The sequence below is a fragment of the Ascaphus truei genome, chromosome 3, assembly GCF_040206685.1.
Source record: "Ascaphus truei isolate aAscTru1 chromosome 3, aAscTru1.hap1, whole genome shotgun sequence".
Taxonomy (NCBI): Eukaryota; Metazoa; Chordata; class Amphibia; order Anura; family Ascaphidae; genus Ascaphus; species Ascaphus truei.
Genome location: NC_134485.1, coordinates 223277400 through 223297329, shown reverse-complemented (window position 1 = coordinate 223297329; position 19930 = coordinate 223277400). Strand labels below are relative to the sequence as shown.

The 19930-nt window shown below is 40.2% G+C and overlaps 2 protein-coding genes across 7 annotated transcripts in view; one reads left to right on the top strand and one right to left on the bottom strand.

Annotated features, from left to right (window-relative positions):
* The window catches only part of OFD1 (OFD1 centriole and centriolar satellite protein), a 67622-nt gene extending 53345 nt beyond the window's left edge, over window positions 1-14277 (top strand). For both annotated transcript variants that reach the window (XM_075590190.1, XM_075590189.1), the window contains exons 19-23: window positions 3845-3964; window positions 8174-8310; window positions 10059-10226; window positions 12128-12183; window positions 13115-14277. In XM_075590190.1, the coding sequence (XP_075446305.1) occupies window positions 3845-3964; window positions 8174-8310; window positions 10059-10226; window positions 12128-12183; window positions 13115-13160 (527 nt within the window). In that variant the 3' untranslated portion in view covers window positions 13161-14277. The remainder of the gene's footprint in view (window positions 1-3844; window positions 3965-8173; window positions 8311-10058; window positions 10227-12127; window positions 12184-13114) is intronic.
* A 708-nt stretch (window positions 14278-14985) lies between these two features.
* Window positions 14986-19930, bottom strand: part of GPM6B (glycoprotein M6B) — a 128142-nt gene continuing 123197 nt past the window's right edge. For 4 of the 5 annotated variants that reach the window (XM_075590196.1, XM_075590199.1, XM_075590195.1 and 1 more), the window contains one exon: window positions 14986-16418. In XM_075590196.1, the coding sequence (XP_075446311.1) occupies window positions 16269-16418 (150 nt within the window). In that variant the 3' untranslated portion in view covers window positions 14986-16268. Of the gene's footprint in view, window positions 16419-17018; window positions 18176-19930 lie in introns of those variants that run through there. The other variant, XM_075590197.1, reaches the window with a different exon arrangement.

The window sequence follows — 19930 nt, the reverse complement described above, 5'->3', positions numbered from 1 at the left end:
TGAATACAATCTGCACACTGACAAGTGATTAGCTAAGCTGCAGATCGATCCGTTCTCCTGTAATCGATCGCTTGCTCAGGGTTATTTAATTCAGTTCTTACACAGCATTGTGGGCAATGTAGTCCTGGAATAGGATTGACTGGGCAGTTACAAGATACAATTGGTGCACTGCTAGAGAGAGGGCGCGGCTCAAGAACTAGAGCCTATCAAACGGGAAGGGGGCTGTCACTTTGGAAATGTTAAAAATGTCTTTAAAACATTTTTTTGTAAATGCTACAAGTATTTTCTCATAGTACATAACTGATTAATTTAAAAAAAACACACGTAGGATATTGCTTGAACTGCTGCATTAACATGGTTACATGGTTAGTATAGTTTTCTATCTCCAACACTTACACTGTATTTTCTCTGTGATCTTACTTGATAAAGGTAATGTCATTTTGTTTCTTCTGAGTACACTGTACCCTCACCACAGAACATCACAATGTGATGGCAGCTTACATTTGCGCAGCAAGTGGTCTTACCTTGCGTGATACAACTTCTACCACTTTGTGAATGAGGCTTGTGGGAGGTTTGGGTGTAGAGAGTTTAAACGTTATACTCTTTCTCCCCTTTGGATACCTTATTATGTAAGAAGTGTTTTACTATGATGCAGACTTGATCTAGAGCATATAATTCCTAAATGGAAAAAGTAATGGACAAAAACTAAAAACCAAAAAGACAACAGGCGTATTTTATATTTAAACATATGATCACTAGATAGAAGTAAGGTGAAGGGTCGGCATGCCATGCATTGCCAGATTGATGCTCAAATACATTTTTAATTCTAAGGTCACAAAAACCATTTTCTGCAAAGGAAAAGTTCTTTTTATATTGACAATCTCCTGTTCTTGCTAATCACCCCAGCATAGATTCATGTTATGGAGATAATCAAATCCATGAAGTATAATTCCAAATTACTGCAGACAGGTGATTATGTCCAGAAATACTTTTTTATGTCTGCTGGGCCTGTGTTTTGTTACTACGGATAAACACACATGTTGTACTACACTCTTGAGACCAACAGAGGTCCCCTGATGTCAGTAAAATGTGAGAATTTCCAGATCCATTGGAATATTTCAGCACCTCGGTAATGTCTTAAATCACGAACCACAAACTCGTCTTTTTGTGCGGAAAAATTGTTTTACTATCGATGGTCCCAAAAGGGATTGTAAAAATACAAGACGACACACAAACCACAAAGTAATCCTCATCATCTGTGTGTAACTAACCAGTCGGTTGCTCGTCAGGGCTGCAGTGCATTGCATTACAAGCCATTGTGCACTGGGAGGATCATTGGCAGATAACAAGGAAGTCATTTCAACAGCCTTTCAGGTAATAAGCTTTATGTCTTGATCAAGCACTGAAGAAGCCTTGATGTCTGCTTTTTTGGGACAACGTTTCCCTAAACGTCTCCTTTAAAAAAAATAATTTCATCCAGAGTTTGAAATCTCCTTGTTAAAGTCTTTTTGACCATGTTTCATGTATTGTTTATTTAAAACTGTCCACAGCTAATTACACAAACACTCATGTCTCATCCAAGGACATCTTTCAATTGCAGTACAAGTATTTAGCAACATCCTTTGTTGTTCAGAATTATAGCTGTTTGCAGCAGAGGACCATATTTACTAAGGAGTGTGAAGCAATAGTTGGTAATGTTAGTTGCGGTTTAGCCCTTTTCAAAAATCTGGTTTAGGCTGCGTCCATACAGGGGCTGAGCGATCAGACTGTCTAAAGGCAGTTATCGCATCTATACAGCGAGCGGAAGCGGGCGCACAATGCGTGGGAAATCAGTTAAAACTGATTTATCGCACGGTAGGGCGGTCACGTGAGCAGTTCGCCCAATGACGTGACGTCACTGGCCTGCTAATAGACCCCCCCCCGGACGGTGCGCGTACTCGGTCTCCGCGCGCCTCCACACGCCTGTACCCTCTATGGACGCAGCCTTAGAGTTGTAAAGGGGGAGCACTGCGTACACCAATCTGAAATTAGTTTTTAGACTGAGTTGTGCATTATTTGAACCCAGTAGAGATGCAGCGGAGTTAGTTCACGGAAACTTGATTTCTAACCAAGATGCCATATTGATAGCAAAATCAATTCTAATACTATTGAACATTAGTTTGGCGGTACTGCTTTAGGCCGCGCGTATAGTGCCCGGGACAGGTGACGTCACCCGTCGCCGCTAACGAAAGTTGTCTTTTGCTTTGCGGCGGCGTCACGGGCTTCCGGGCATTGATTTGTTCAGGGGCTGTCACATGAGGCGACAGCCCTTGAAAAATCAAATATTCCCGGCTTCCAAAGTCTGTGACGCGACGTCGCTCCATCGCATTGCCGCCGTCACGCTTACTATAAGCGCACGCGTAGGCAGTGTATTTGTTTTTGGGTGGCGTCGCCCGCCGTGGGCACTTTACGCACGGCCTTACTCCATGTGCACTATTGTACTCTGTATGTATGGGATATGATGACAAAACCAAAAGGTGGCGCTCTAACACTCCCAGTGATAATAGTATAAAGTGCAAATTTTGCAAGTGTATGCAATCAAAGTGAATAATAGCACAACTATAGAGCATTGATGCAAGCAAAATAAGGTGTAGATAAGTGGTAATAAAAATAGTGGCAAATGTACTCCCCCCCACTCGACCCTTAAAAGACTGTTCCCATCGTCTTCTCTAAAGCGAATTTTACAAAAATGAGGGGAGCGGGGGACGGTACCAAGTGAGAGAAAAAAGCTACATAGAGCAGTATCAGGTGAAACAGGACATGTTCAGAAAACCTCCAATGGTTTTACTCACATTCTGGAGAAATAAACAGGCATATCCAAATCTGTGGCACTATGTAAATCAGGATAGATGTTGGTGTGGATGGTCCCCGGTCTTCTCAGGAAGAGAGACACAACAATAGTGTAGATAGAAAGTAATATTTACTTATGCATTGTATAAAACCTACAAATTCAAGGCTTACAAGATATCCGGTATAACAGGCAGTGTTTAACAATATGGTGTCCCGAGAGCCGTGTGGGCTGCAGTCTCACCACTCCAGCTACATGGACACCAGCTGCGTTCGCGCGTCCCACTGCATCACTTTCACATTTAAATTAAATGCTGGGGGATCGTGTGAGGCCTCTGAATCTCGGTAAGTAATAGGTTGCAGGCGACTGTTGACCCGTCGCTATGGCAACGCAGCGTCATTTGACGCCGGGAACTGAGAAAAGGGTGGCGGGAGGCAGCAGGGGGAGGGGGTGCAGCTGCAAAAGTTTGCGCACCCCTGTACTAGACAATACAGTTTTTGAACAAACTGTCTCGGCTCTGCAGTTTCATTGCTAAAACCACAAGTACTTTTCTGCTGTGGAGACATAATGATATAAAAACATTCTTTTGCGGATCTTCCTATATTATGACATAAAAATTGCTTTTCATCTCAGCCTCAATGACTTCAAATATGGAATCCCTGCTGCATTCATTCTTTAGTTAAATGTGAGCCTCTAACAAGATTATAACAAAAGCAGTATGTATCATATGTTTGTAATGTTTCTTATAGTGCTCTCACAGTTAGGCCTTCAAGGCTAAATTTGCAATGCTATTTTGCAATTGAAATTATAAACAACCATTAACAGTGACCGGGTGTGTTTATATTGCAAAGTGCTTTCATTTTATTGCAACCCCAATATATTTTTCTAGGTTGGACTAAAGTTTCCATACTGTATTGTGACCGCTGCCATTCCCAAATTGTGCGGACAGGCCATGGACTCGTGTTATTTCTGCAAGCTAATTAGACTATTTCTTACATTTCTCCCTTCCTTCCTCAGACCAGGAGGACATTCCAGAGCAGCTTGAAAGTGACGGGTCTCATCTATCTCGGGGCTTGGTCCATAGCAATCATGTCACAGCAACCGTGCCAGTAGCAGTTACTTCACAGCAGGACTCGTGTAAGTTCACAAGCTCTCCATACCAATTCAATATGAGGGTGGGAATCTTGTTGTTATTATTACTGTAGTTGTCATGTTGGTTTTAATAATAATAAAAAGACTTGGTGTATAAGCACTCCTTTTTTAGACACCCATTGTGCTACTCACATTTTTACACCATTGAATGCTTTAAAGAGTTTTGCAACATTTTCCAGTTAAACGCACTACAGAAAACTATACTACATAGCAGTGTAAAAGGCCCATCCTTTGGAAGTACATAGATTTTCAATGATGGCGCTGCAATTAAAATGTTGACGTTTGTTTGATCTTCGTTTTAGGGTAGAGTAAAGTGAGCAGCAGGAAGGCCGGACAATAGAAAGTTACAATAGTCGAGACGGGAGAAAATGAGAGCCTGTGTTAGAGTTTTAGCAGTAGAGCGACAGACGAAACGGCGTATCTTTGCAATGTTGCAGATTTAAAAAAAAATCTACAGGTTTTAGTAACATTGTGAATGAGGGAGGAGTCAAATGAGACACCTATGCAGCGTGCTTGTGATACTGGGTGTATGATAGTGCTGCCAACAGTGATGTAGAAGGGGGCAGTACGGCCAGGCTTGGGAAATATGAGGAGCTCCGTCTTTGACATGTTAAGTTTGAGTTGGCAGACGGCCATCCAGGATCGTGACGGTAGGGTTGGCTGGTCTCACATAATAAAGGTCAAACACTGCTAGCTACCCCTAAAATCGCGTAAACTGGCTGTCTCAGTAATGTTTAATTCAGCCAAATATATGTAATATCTGGGGGAGAACAGGAAATGTATAATGCCCTATGTATGTAAGAATGTATTCCCAAGCACTTTATTCCCTGTTAATGCAATCCCCCAGTCTAGTGAGCAAGTAATATGAAGTAAAGTGTTTTGTGATCTATGTGCGAGCACTGCAATGTATCTGTGAGGGTCAGTCCTGTAAATGTGGAATGTATATAATAAGTTCTAAGCTAGCAGACTTGTAATGTGATTTGCTGGTGTACATTTCAATGGAGGGGACTCAGTGATTTAATCAGCCGGAGTACCTGCATAGAAATGTGTATTGAGACAAAGGTGTCAAGACATTTGGTGAGTGGGGAAGAGTGGACGGGATGGGCTCTCAGGAAGGAGGGCCTTTGTTCCCTGCAGACTCGGTGGCTCCTACCCAGTGGGTGGTCTTGAGTGCCTTAGCACGCCCCTCCTCTGGCTTTGGTGGCACCAACTCAATCCGTGCTCTGGTTGGCCAGCAGACCCTGTCCCATGTAAAGGATAGCCACCGAGGGCTATATAAGGGGCACTGCTGATCAGAGCACTAGTCTATCTGAGAGTCATTCTGTGAAGGAGTTTGGATCTTGACTGTGACCAGCTGGAGATGCATGTCAGAGGGGCTGCTGTGTGTTCAGCACTCTGATATCCTGGACGAGAAGCGGACAGGGCAAGCCTTCTTGAAGCAGGCCCCTGCACCTAGCGAGGCTAGAGTCTATTCCCCAGGTCCCACAGTTGGTATTGTATCGTGTTTTGTACATCTTTGTTTTGTCTTCTGGCTTGCCAGAATAAACCTCATTTTATTCAATATATTTGTACCGTCTGGTGCTAGTGATCTCGGTGGTTTCGGTGTAAAAGTACAGGTCTCATGTGACAAGGATAATATAGCAGAGAGACATTCAGAGACATTGTTCTGGACAGCAGGTGTAAGTTCGGGTTGAAAGGTACATTGTGTGTTGTCAGCATAGAGGGGATATTTGAACCCTAGAGATGTGACTAAGGTCACTTAGGAAGTGTGTAGAGAGAAAAGAGAAGAGGTCCCAGGACTGAGCCCTGGGGTATGCCACAGAGAGATCAACAGAGGAGGAGGTGGTGTTGGAAAAGGAGACACTGAACGTACGATGGGAGAGGTAAGGGGAAATCCAGAATAGAGTGCTGTTACAGATACTGAAAAACTGGAGAAAAAAGGAGAAGACGGTAGTCCATAGTATGAAAAGCTGCAGAGAGAAAGCAAGTAATATAAGCAGGGTGTAATGATGTGGTCTTTGGCAGGATGAAGGTAATTTATTATTAGAATAAGGGTTGTTTCAGTGGAGTGAGCAGTGCAGAAACCAGGTTGTAGAAGGGGGATTAGAGTGGAAGCAAGAGGTTTGAGGAGATTGAAGGGAATGGGGTAAAGTGGGCAAGTAGTAGAGGGAGAGAAGAGCAACAGTGACTGTCACTGGAGACCAGGAACGTTTAACACCTTTTTTAACCTTCTGGGATCTTTTATACTACCAAGGACAGTCATTGAATAAAATGGGGGTTATTCGTGCAAGCATGCAAACATACAGCAAATACGCAATACACAGATAAAATGCACATCACACTGGGGGGAGACACTAATTACCTAGGTGCAGGGTGCCTGCTTCCGAAAGCTTACCCTATCCGCTCCTGCTGGTTCCAGCCCTTCTCCAATGCTCAGGACTCAGTCCTGGGAACTTGGCCGCAAGACTTGCTCCCAGCGCTTCTCCGCTTGGCAGGGCTGCTCCGGCAGTTCTCTGCCGAGCACACGCCAATGCGCTTCACCGGAGTAGCCTGGAGCGCGAGTATGAGGGTCTCAGAGCACTTGGCCGTGTTCCCACACCTGGTCCCTGTCTTCCGTGCTCGAGTGCTTTCCCATTTACAGCAAAGCACTTTCAAAGCTCCAGCCAGCGCCTCACCGGACTGCTACCTGAATTGCTCTACACATGCTCACATAGCCTTTCTCTCTCTGTCTGCACGCCTCTCCTTACATAGGCAGCAAACCCTATCTTTAACATGGGGAGGGCTGCCAGCCAATCCCAGTGCAGATTGTGACCGTGCAGCCAATGGGAGGAGGGGAAAAACAGCTTCAGTGCCCAGGACCGCCCCTTCATGAGAGTGGCTGGGAAGCGGCAGATTTGAAGGCTGCCTATGGGAATCACGCTGCAGGACTTAATTTCAGCAACAACTCCCTCTGGCCAGCCCCAAATCGCCTGCTGGGAAGGTGCCTCAAAGTCTGGCAATACAAAGGTACTCCCCATTGGGAGACCATCACCCGACCAGGTCCTCCACCGTGCCAGATGCCCTGGCACCTCGCCACTTCTCCCCTTTGATCCTCAATACATTTCTATAGCGTCGCCTGGCTAACTCGGTTACCGGGGAGCCTGCATAGAAAAACATTTACTGTTTAATACCACATTACAACTAAAACTGGTCCCTAGGGCTTGCGCTCTACTCTTTGGACTTAAAAACATTGGCTCTGTGAAATTTGGCTCTAAAACCTGGTCTAGGACACAAGCCCATAGACCCAACACAGTAGAAGTAAACCTTGGTCCCTAGAGCTTGCAATCTAAAATTGGGACCTAACATGTGGTTCTGCAAACGGGCTCTAAAAACTTGTCCTTGCATACAAGCTTTTAGACCCAGTTCTAAGAACTTGCTGGCAGACAATTGCAGTTACACAGGGGAATTCTACCCTGGTAGCCCAACGCCTTTATCTACAGGCGTGGATCTGCAAACAGGCATGATTTGCGGATACTTTTACAGGACAACCAGTAGAATTGTTAACTAACTTTTTACACACAGTTTAACCGTGTTTGCCCCAGAAATCTCCCTTTAACCTTATGTTCCCAAAGTCCCGCTCCTGCAGCTATATCCTAACAGGGACCCATACCACACATGGCCTCCATAGTTTATAATCCTGCAGGAGTCAATATAATGGGATCAGAGTTACAGGGAAACATAACAATGTACAACATTAGACACAATGTCTGACACTCTCAGCTCTTGACACATGGTTTTTAAGGGCAGCCAGCCAGCCGGGCTTTACCTTTATTATGAAGGCCGACTACCCCATACAGTCAGTGACATTTCCTCATCTGTGACAGAGGAAAAAACGGTCAATGAAGGCAGGAGGAAAATTAGGAAGAGGAGATTGAGAATATGAGGATGCAGAGGGGATACCTTGACAAATAGAATCCACCTTCATCTTGAAATAGTCAGCAAAGTCCTGAAGTGAAATGGAGGTAGAAAAACAGGTAACAGATGGTGGTCTGAGTTGAGAGTAAAAGACAGGAGACAACGTGAGTCAGACTTCGGCTGGGGCCATGGTGCCTTCGCCTGAGATGATGGTCAGAGAGGGGAAAGGAGGGGGGGAAGAGAAATCTTCTGTCATCTACCTGAAGACACTCAGATGTTGTGCACTTTGTATCCTTCTAGTGAGTAGTACACGTCCGCCTGTTACACACAAACCAAAGAAAGATGAAGAAGAAAGCAAGCACAGGGACACCAGAGAGAATTTTGAAGAGCGGCAGAGAGAATTTGAAATTGAGGAGAAAGAGAAGCATCCACAGAAAGTACTTACACAGCAATTTCTTTATTGATCTTTCAGTACTGTATGGATTAATTGAGATGAACATTTTTGTTTGTACGTATATTAGGAAACACAAATACCACCGATGAGCACATTCACGTTTGACAAGTCCACAAACCTGCATTTCCCCATTATCTCTTAGCAGCTACAGCAGCCAAGGATTGTGGGTAACGACTGCAAAGGAGCACTCACAGTGAATCACTTATACGTCATAGCAATTTTAACATGATCCCTATAAGCTTATGCCTGCTGTATTGCACAGCTTTCTCAGCACAGTCTGGGTTTAAGAAGTGCTTTGCTAGTAAACCTACTCTTTTGGGTCTCATCAGTGTGAGCATGGTTTACCGGTATGCAATGTGAAGGTGGGAGTGGTTACAACCAGACATAAAACAAGGTATGGTGAGTAAAAAGTGACAAAACCCCTCCACCATACGGTGTTCAGCAAATAAGTGAGTGCTCCTTTGCATGTCATTACCCAGAATCGCTGGCTGCAGTGGAAATGTGGAAGCACTGTATGCTAAGAATTGATGGGGAAAGGCATGTTTGTAGAATTGTCTGAGATGTGAATGTGTTCATAAGTGGTATTATTATTTACTGTACAGTGAAGGGTTGTTTTTTTTTTTTTTTTTTTTTTAACCATAACTTTTTTTTGTGTATGTTTATTAGGGAAGACATGACTTTATAAGTATACATACGCACTGAGGGGGGGGGGGGGGGGTGGGTGCAGGGGGCAATTTGCAATTCCTGTGACGGCAGGGGATATTCACTGCCATACACATACACACACACACACACACACACACACACACACACACACACACACACACACACACACACACACACACACACACACACACACACACACACACACACACACACACACACACACACACACACACACTGAAAGCAGGAGGTCCAATTGAGTTATTTTTTAGCTCTGTTGAACCCCCTGGTTTCTGCCATATTTACCGGATTAGTCACTGGGTTTGCTTTCTGGACATGCAAACGGTTCTATAATAGGAAGCTGCAACATCATCTGACTGTGGCTTCCTATTGGCACGTAGGACTGGCAAGATCTGGCAGACGTTTTGACTCCCCTTAAGGGACAGAAAGGGGGGGTGGGGGGCCTAGAGCAAACCAGAATGTAGTTCAGGCCCTGAGGATCGCCTGACTTGTAATTCAGTAAAATATTGATATTGAAATTAGAAAGTTTATATTGTATTAGAAGTACAAGTACATGATCAATAAGTAAAAGCAAACCTATTTATATACAGTGGTAACATAGCAATAACGTGCAATTTATTCACAAGAATGGGAACATCTAAATGACGCTTAGAATTTAGGCCTATAATTACTAAATGGTGCTATGCTATAAACTCTTCTGGCGCAGGAAGACGTGTCTTTTACAAGTGAATGGGCTGCAAGCTGTTATCTGGTGCAAGAAGGTGTCTTGTGGCATAGCACCGCTGTGTAAATATAGACCTTTATTGCCAACCCTACAAATATTAAAGATCACATTTGTTATCCACCCTCTGTGATATATTTAAAGCAGTGATATATATGATAAAATGGTCGGAATGCAGCCATTCTTTCTAGGTTGACTATTCACGCATCAGCAGTTTTGTATTCTTTTTTTAACCAAACATATGCTTAAGATTACACTGCATTTAAACACAGAAACACATTTTAAATCCCATCTTTTATGGATTTTTGTTGTCATCTCATTCGAAGAGCTTGATGGCAGAGCCTGATGAGGCTGAAGAACAAAAAGCAGTCGAGGACAGCTTAGGGGTACATGATCCTGAAGAAGCCAGCGCCTCCGCTAAAGCCAGTGTCAACCCCCTGGACAAGTACATGAAAATGATACTTCAGAATAGAGCAGAAGAGCAGTCTCAGAAGGTAAGTCTGGAAATAGGACTAAAGGTTAATTGGGCTTATTCTATCAAGGGCGGCATAAAGTGGAAACCTTCAATGGATGAAGCCTCATCATGCTGTAGATTTAATGATCAACATCCCACATCTGTCATGTTTTGGCTTTTAACACAGGCTTCTCCCTTACATTGCTTAGACAGTGAGTGAGGCAGGCATCTTAAACTTGTGGTGTGTGCAATATATCATCTGGATAGTGCAATGTAATTGATAGATTCCTGATTCAGGAAAGCTGAAGAGCATTGAGCTTAGCTACTAATCCCTCTAGTATATATTTATGTTTGATTTCCCACGAACTGCTTTCTGGCTTGAACTGTTTTGCCTCTTTGCAAAGCTAATAAACATTGATGTTAAAATTATACAGAAGGTGTTAGATGGCAGAGTTCTTTAAATGTATTGTAACTAAAATAATTGGCTACATGGGACACATCATTTAGTATTAGGTTTCCCTTTATGTTAATACACATTTTCATAAAAGCATGGAAATAGTGTGGGTCTCCGCGGACAAGTGACTTTGTAATAACTGCCATAATCTCATTGCTGTGCTAAAATGTCCTATACTGAACAGAACTTTCCCTATAGATTCTGTATAGTAAGACTGAAATATAATGATTTTTGTCATCTGATGTCACCAAGTATGATCCTTGCTATATAGGCTGATGCAGTTTATAATGTCTCGGCATATAAGGGTTTATCAGCTGGCATGTCAAGCAGGAATACATGCAGAAAATCACATTACACATTGCAAAATACATTTACTCAGTGCACTTGTTAATCACATTTGAAGGTACCATTTTACCCGTCACCAGTAGAAAAGTTGCACGTCTCCAACTCTGCAGAACACGTGTTTTAAGTCGGTCTCCATCCATTTTTTTGAAGAAAAAAAAAATTTCTGCGAGTTGTTTTTCAAAATTCAGCAGGTGCTATATGGAAACGATGCAATAGACTGAAACTTCTGCAGTTAACATCGGCAAGGGAGTTTTCCAGAATAACATTGATTCATAATCCTGAAAGCTCCCGCAGACCTTTTTATGTGTGAAATAGAAGCCTGGCTGAGACAGGGAGCGATAGTCTGCAGCTGAGGGACAGCAGCCCTGCTTTATTAGGAAAATAAAGGTTTAGCGTATCTGGTTTATAGAATTCCTCCCAAGGTTTTGCTTCTGCGGTTCTGTTTGTGCAGTAATTCTGCCCCATGGCTGCCTATACAGTTTTGTGTGCGCGTAGGCAATTTCTGCATGTTTTCTGAATTGCTGAATATTATAGATTGAAAAGCCCACACTTTTAGATGTGTGTAGAGGAACTCGCTGTTTGGAAACCTATTTTCTGTAACACTCGGCACCCAATTTTATTCCATGTCATCAAATACATACAGTAGCAGCATTGTGGTGTTGAATGCAATCTTTGAAGGTGTAAAATATCATACTGAGGCCCATATTTAGGCGGCGATATGCACTTTACATCTATATTATCAAGGTACTGTAAATATTTGTCTGTTTCTTGCTATGCATGGCACACAGGGAATCCAATTCATATTGATAATGTTTGAAGTGTTCTGAGGAGCTATAGCCAGGTTATAGTAACAGCCAAGCAGTGAAAGACTGACATTGCTACTCTGCTGTATTTCTAGTTGCTATACAAGTAAATGAAACCACACCATGTAGTGTAACCTTAACTATTTTCTCATCTATTTAAATTTCTGCATATAATAGATGCATTTTTTGTCTTCTGCTCCTTGCATAATGTGCCTGCAATTTCCTTCCAAATGCCCGTTTAAGCAGTTTCTCTTTAATAATCATTTGTGCACATTTATTTCACTGAGACACATAAGAGCATGTTTTGTTAAAACCATTAATTTGTATGTTTTCCCCTAGATTACGAAGGATTCCTTGGAAGAATTCTCTGTTGAAGAAAAATTATCTAATGAAAGGTAAAATGATGTAAAACCAGTTAATTCATTGCTTTTCAGAGATCAGGGCCAAACAATTATCTGTAATCAAAAACAATTGTGGCTCCTTGTAGAACGGCATAGGGGCAGATGAAATGGTTTTGAACTCTTTATGAAAAGTATACCAGGAACCAAGATACACTTCATAGAATAATTGAAATACTAATTCCTCAGATGTTTGTATTTACAATATCAAACGTAAAACTGCACGATGCATTAACTTACCTGTAACAGTTGTTTTACATCTGTAGCTTTGTCATATTGTACTTTTATAGATATAACCTCAATCTTTACCTGGTAAATACAGAACAGATTACTGATGATCCCTGTTGTAATAACATTTATCTGAATTCTCCTTTCCTCCCAAATTCGGATATTGGACTTCAAAAGAACTTCATAGCAATCCCAAAATTACAGATACAAAAATGAATGTGTACCAACAGTCTTTACTTTTCCTCTAAATCAGGACAATGTTTTTCACATGCAAAAAAAAAAGTTTGTTTCCTGGGATCTTTTATATAAATCGGGACAATGTATTTTTGGCCTAAGAAATAGTTACATAGTGAGGTTGAAAAAAAAGACTTGTTCATCCAGTTTAACTTAGTATGTTTAAAGTTATACTGTAAGTAAGTCTCTGTTGGTAAGAAACGTGCGGGGGTGAAGGGGGTGTAACATTTTTATAGGCGCTTATTTCCTATTCCTCTGTAAATACTGTGGAGGAAGTGTGATTCGTAAAACTGTTGTGCCCACTGCAGTGTTACTCCGTGTAACCCAATAGTGGTAGTTCTGTTTAAGTATTCTACATGCAAGTGATTCCACATGGGATGATTCTGCAGAATGTTTATAACGGGTCTGATTGTGAGGCTTCCCACGCAGCGTTCTGCCTATTACAATGATTTTTCTCTTCATTCAGTATCACAGCTCTCTCTCACGGAGAAGCAGACGAGGACTTCTGGTAAACAATCGCTTCCTCTTTGCAAGATAAATCTGAATGCTTGAAATATGAAGTCTTCCTATTTATATGATCAGCACAGCATGTTTTTATTTGATGTGGTATTCTGTCTGGCTGGTCTTTTTATTAGTCTCTATCCCATATTGTGACTTTTTAACCCTTTGATGCTAAATGGGCTTGTAATGTAAGTGTTTCTTCTTTTCACATCAATGGACAATGTGTTCCTGTCCAGCAGCCTTAAAAATTCAATATCATTTCCGATTATAGACGCGTCAAATTTATAATTGAGCACAAACAAGAGTAGCCATGTACAACTCACAATATCCCCATAAATTGGCACATGTAAATATTTGGGCCTGTGTTCAAGGACCAAGGAAAGAAGATTTCTGCATCCTGACAGATGTTTGAACAAAAATACTCCTACTCTGGTGAAAAACGAGAGCAATAAAAGTAGTTATGACAAACTGGTTATGTACTGTACAATAATAATGTATTGTAGGTCTTGAAATGTCTTATAAAGCTAAACTTCTGGGGTTGGTCATTTTCCAAAATAGCTCCTGGGAAGTTTAATGTAGTAATAAATCCATGATGGTTGCTGCAGTATTTCAAGTTTACTATGTGCCCATTTTATATTCAACTAGTCAACAAAGTTTATCTATTCCATTCTGGACTTCTAAAGGGGCCCCAAAAGTTCATTTATTTTTGACAGGCAGCTGAGAAATGTCATGCTCCATTACACAATCAAGATTGTTTCACAGAACCAGTATCACCACTTTGCTATAGGTAGTCTTAATCATGAGATTGTTTGGACTGTTTTCACTCCCCTCTTCTACAGAACGAAGGGAAAGTCAAGCCCCTGATGCAGCAAGGGCCATTGCGCTAAGCTGAAGTAATTGACAAATACATACAACTAATTGTCTGAACTTACTGCAACTTCCAGGTTAGCTATAACATATTATAATGTGCCTCTGGCAAATACAGTAACATATGTGCAATGGTTGATGGAACAAAAAAAGGTCATACAAAAACTCAACCATGATGTAACATTGCCTCGTGGTGTGCAGATGTTATGAATCTTTATATGCCCTGTACATATGACTTATTTAATAAAGTGTGTATGCATATTTAGTCGTTACCTTATTGTCCTAATCACAAATTGTAACAGATAGGAATTACATAACATTTGGGATTTGATAGTCTATATATATTTGAATGTGACTGACACACACACACACACTTTTTCTCCTTTACCTACATCATCTGATTTGTGTACAGTTGAGCTCATCTGTTCAACTTCAGTAAGAGACAGTGAAATGACAGCTGACTGAACCTGGGCCAGAACAATTGCTGAACTCGTACTGTAGAAGCACATTTTTACAAAATAATCAAATGGTTCGAAGCATAACCTCAAGCTGCCACAAAAGGGAGGTGGCCCTCAACGTGTTGAGACCTAATATCTTGATTGTAAACCTTTTACTGCCAACAGAACAGCAAGTGGCTCACTTTTATAAAAATAAAAAAAATTAAAAAAAAAGCCCAGAGGTGGGTTTCATAAAATGTAAGATTTATCTTTGATACATTGGAGTAACAATCACTCAAACATAAAATGTTGACTTTCATATAACTCCACTGTTACCGCAACTGTGGAATGGCAGTTTAATAAAAATGCACCTCTGTTTACCATTGTTTAACAGTGATGGGTGAACTACTGTTGGTTAACACCATTTTGGTGCAAGCACCAGTGTATTAATATCTTAAGCACAACCCTTCATTTGCAGCATTGCTTGAAAGTGGTTCAGAATGTATTCTTGAAGCATCACAGAAACAATAAATTTATCTACAAATATTTATTATAACACTTGGATATAACTACAGGAAGCCCTTGGCACTGATAGAAAATATTGAGTCACTGTTAGGTTACAAAATTTATACATAGCAAAATGTAATTTTTTTTTACATAAAAATATTCGACTAAACACAACTCCCAGCAACTACACAAAATATATTTTTAAAAAAAATGGCTTTAAGACACTGCCTTCATACAAGAGAACACTGGGATAAAACGATCACCTGCGTTGCAGTAGAAATATTAATGAATCTTCCATGCATTGGTATAACAAAAAGCTATTGTTACATTTTTGCTACATACAATAATTTTAAATTGGTTACATGCCTTGAAGGCCCTTTTTTTTCTTCTTTACAAACAAAAAACCTGAACACTGTTCACTTTAACAGGCAAGAATAGCTGTAGATCATCCAGTAGACTATGCATCATTCCTAAACATGTACCACCTACATTTTCCACTCCACTTTTTTTTTTGTGTGGGGTTTTTGTAATGTATTTTTAGGAAGCGACTGTCAAAAACAAGACCACAAAACCACGGATTAATGAGCGACTTACAGCAACAATGTAATACTATATCTTCAATGCACCAATGTACATTTGTTTCTCATTACCTAGACTAACACGTTTATTATTAGAATTAAATAAAAGCTTAATTGTACGTTTTGGGGGGGGGGGGCTGGAGGGGAGGAGAAGACAAGTGTAATGTGTCAAATTAATTCCCAATACAGACCAGATAGTCTACATGCCAAGGAAATGAATTGTTTACGCATACTTAAAAGTCAAAGTAAAGGACAGAAATATTAACCAGTTTTTTTAAACTCTGGTCTTGGGAGATGGCTTCTCACAGGTTTTGTATGAACATGTGAAGATGCTAGGGTTCATTGATTGGGGTATTTATATTTCATTTAAAATGGTAACACTTTAATGCGAGTATATTATGTAACCAGACATACTGAAAATAAAAGCACAAGATGGTCATTATTTCCAACACCAAGAGTTCTACTCCATGACTGTCAGTTTGGAATGCACTGTTCCAAACGGACAAACTTTTTGCTTGGTACCCTTATAAAGTGCTGCCTTTTAAAATGCCTGAGATCAAAAGATTGGGGGGGGTGGAGGAGGAAAGGAGTGAATAGTGTTACTCACTGGATTCTTTTAATTTTTTTTTTAATTGTACAAAATCAGTTCCAGTAGCTTGTTTTTATTTATCTTGCACTTCTGTTGGTTATTAGGGCTACTGGCTCCTGCTGAATTACTCTCGTACTCATTTTATGTGTAAGAATTGAGCTGTTCTTTTGACCGTGACTGGATGTCTTGAAGTTCTTGCTCTTCTTTTGCTTTAATGTCTTGGTATGCCTGCATTTTGCTTGCATCCTTTAAGTAGGCCCAGTTAGAAGACAGAATCATGAGGAAGTGGATCTGCAAGAGAAGGGTGAGCACGGTGGCTAGTGAGCATGTCAAGAGGCAAAGCAAGCAGTATGTTAGATTACTAGAAGTAGTATTGTATTACAACAAAAAGAAAAACAAGTTAATCTGCTTTGCCAACAGGTGCCTTTTAGTGAACATAATGATTAATGACCTGACTTCCAAACATGCACTTAAACTAAAAATCGCCAAAGGACAGGCAAAAAAAAAAAAAAGTTGGAGGGAGTTAGTTAGCCAGAAATAAAAAAAATCTAATCTATAGTAATGTTTGCATTTAAGGAATTCTGCAAAGTAGTTACGTTAAAGCCGCATACAACTCAACTCCCACCAAAAAAAGGAAACATGTTCATTTGTTTATTTATTTTTGTTTTAATCTGTGTAGGACATTGATATTTTCAGTTATACTTTTCACTATGTATTTATGCTAGATATTAGTGCAATACATTTTTGGAAAAAAGAATACCCAAAATGTGCTAACACCGTAAATACTGGTTCGTTAAAAAGAATGCCTATCGTTCCTAATATACTATGACAAGATTTAAGAATGACTGGTGGAGACTAAGTAGTTTGCCTGGTATAAACAGAAGCATGCAGTTCAGGAGTTAAATCTTTTATTGCCATATTTATTCAACTACAAAAATAGGTTATAAAAAAAGGAATTCATTTCATCACTAGTGACCGTATTCTTCTCTCAAACTTCCTCGTCAGAAGAACCTTTGTTTCAAGTTATTATTTCAGTCTACATTTCCGTGCCAAACTAACCCACCATTAATGGCGATACGTCACTTCTACGCCCTTTCTTGGCCAATTGGGCCTCCAGTGCATTGCATACATTTATTGGAGATGGTTCTAACGGTAAAGGGCTTATTAGCCACACACTGTTTTTGAGACCTGGCTACTAAAAATTATCTGTTACTTACAATTTAAAAACGGCACAAAAGCGAGTCTTTGTGTAGAAAAAAAAAAGCTTGCAATTGGAAACATTTATTTTTGCCCAGCTGGGGACAGAATACATTCTTAACATGTTACTTGGTTAATAAGCACTCATAACATATAAAAAAAAATTACATCAGCTCAATTTTACACAAGGGCACAAGAAAATATGACCATACTGTAAATTCATTCTGTTATTTCTCTAGACTAGTTCTACATTTCTGTTCAACAGCAGCATAACTGTAAATCTGAATGTTGAAACATGAGAATTTTGTTGCTAATGTGGATTGTTTTTTTTTTTTCCCATGCATGGTGTTGGGGAAAACAAGGTCAGGCTACACTGCTGATTCTGCATTTCTTCTACGAAATGTGTTTTTCCCCCCACTTTTAACATGTTGCATGGTAGGATTCGACACAACCCACTTGCTGGACAGGTCATTCTCACTGCACTGGGTAGATAATGAGTCCCAAAAAGGCACAACAGTTGTGTGTTATATTCAGAAAAAGTGTGACAAAAAGGCAAATATTCAATGGTCAGTTAGAGAATAGCCAGATCTCATTCACTGTAGTATTCACATACAATCTGTTTATTACCCACAATAAATGAGGCTTTACTGAAGCTATTTACAAAAACAATATAGGTCATAAAATTCTAAATGCTAAACTGTGTTTTAGTCCAGGGTGTCAGTGGTAGTTACAACAATGCAGACTAATGCTTTTTTACTGGGTAAAACAGATCAGAATTTAGTGCAGCAATCTTCCCGACTCTTAAACTTCAAAACAGCATAGTTATATGTGGTAGCCATCATGTAGATCAGCTGGTGGAAGAGAACAAAATAAAGAGGAAAGTAAGACACAGCAAGCTATTGCCTAGTGCAGCCTTGGCCATCACTCAGGTATAACTACATTTTCACATCCAGGGAAGATTGAGGTTAAACTAATCTGAAATACAAGTTACTTTGCATGGGAAGGTCATAATGAACCACAGTACGTGACTATGCTTACAATACCCATTATCAAAAGCTTATAATTATAACTTCCTAATAACACAGTGCTAAAGAGACCATCCTTTGCCAGATGGTAGTATTTGGCTCACCAGGCTAGCACTGAACGAGTCACTGTAGGTTCTCAGCTACTGTATTTGGGATAATGAGCCACGAAGAACAAAGCATAACAGTGTGTTATTTGAACTTTAGTCATGCGGTGGTCAATTTTCTATGCAAATAAACATATTCAAGGACCAGTTCATTCTCCGCCACGGATCAGGCTTTGTTACAATGAGCTGGTTGTTCAATTATGTTACGAAAACATTTTTTTCAAAATGAAAAGTGCTGGGGCCACATCATAAAGGTGCATTTGCTCTCAGTTTGAAATTGAAACATATCGGGGTTACTCATTAAAACTGGGATAGTGTTGGATGAGGCACCATCATACAGAAACTCATTGAAGTTTCCATGCAGAAGTGCCCCAATTGGCACTTTCAGTTTAATGAACTATGGCCATTATGTTATAGAAGCCACTTATTTATGCATTTTGTCCCATATTTACCAAGATGTCTCCTGCTGTAAGACCCCTTCTGATTCACTGGAATGGATTGGAAGGTGTCTTATGTCAGAAGACTGCTTAATGAATATGGCTCCTAATGTTTCAGAAACTGTATCCTAGCCATTTCCATGCCACTATATCCCTTTATCTCTTTTTTTTTTCCTTCCTTCTAGACGACTTTTCAGTATCTGTTTTGTTGGCCAGTTGAACTAGTAAATTGTAGAAGTTGTTACAATGTCAGACCTGAAATACTTCTAACAGTTGCATTCTAGATCTGAACTTTGCTCATTCACATTTTCGTTTTCAGAGAAGTGGGGGGGGGGGGGGAGGATTTTCTCTCGACTAAAAGTAAATGTGCATCTAATTATCCCTATTACAGCAGTGCTTGAAATTGGTAGCAGACACAATCAATTTTGTTGCACCCCGACTGCCCTTCAATCCACTGTAAAAAGTGGCAATTTTTCACCAAACGGTTTCCTGTTATAAAACGTTACAGCACCAAACGGTGGATAAATAATCCTGGTGCACTCCAATATTATATTTAAGGGCTAGAGTAGAGTAGATCAATAGTATTACTAATTGCAACATTTACATTTGTCTATAGTTAAAGGCTTTAACACTGGCTAAAGAAGGATATATGCTAGTTGGGCCACAACATAACAAATAATTAAATGTCTGTGATAGATGGCTGGTATGATCAGAGATATACAGTATTTCCGTTTCTGATTACTTCTCGCATACAAGAGTTAGGAAAACTTGAGCCATTGTATGCAGACAATTCATCAACTGAGCTTTAAGCTATTTTGAGTCCTAATTTATGATTGTTGCTTAAAAAAAATAAGTTTACAGTATCTTATTAAAATGCTGTTTTTGGCACCTGCTCCAATAAAAGCCAACATTTAACAACAAGTTACAAGAATTTCGGCTCCTAAAGTAAACTAACAACTAGTTAAAACCGCAATGGTGAATACCACTATACCTCTAGTTTATGCTTTTGCAAGTAAACATGATTATTCTTTTCAGTTCCA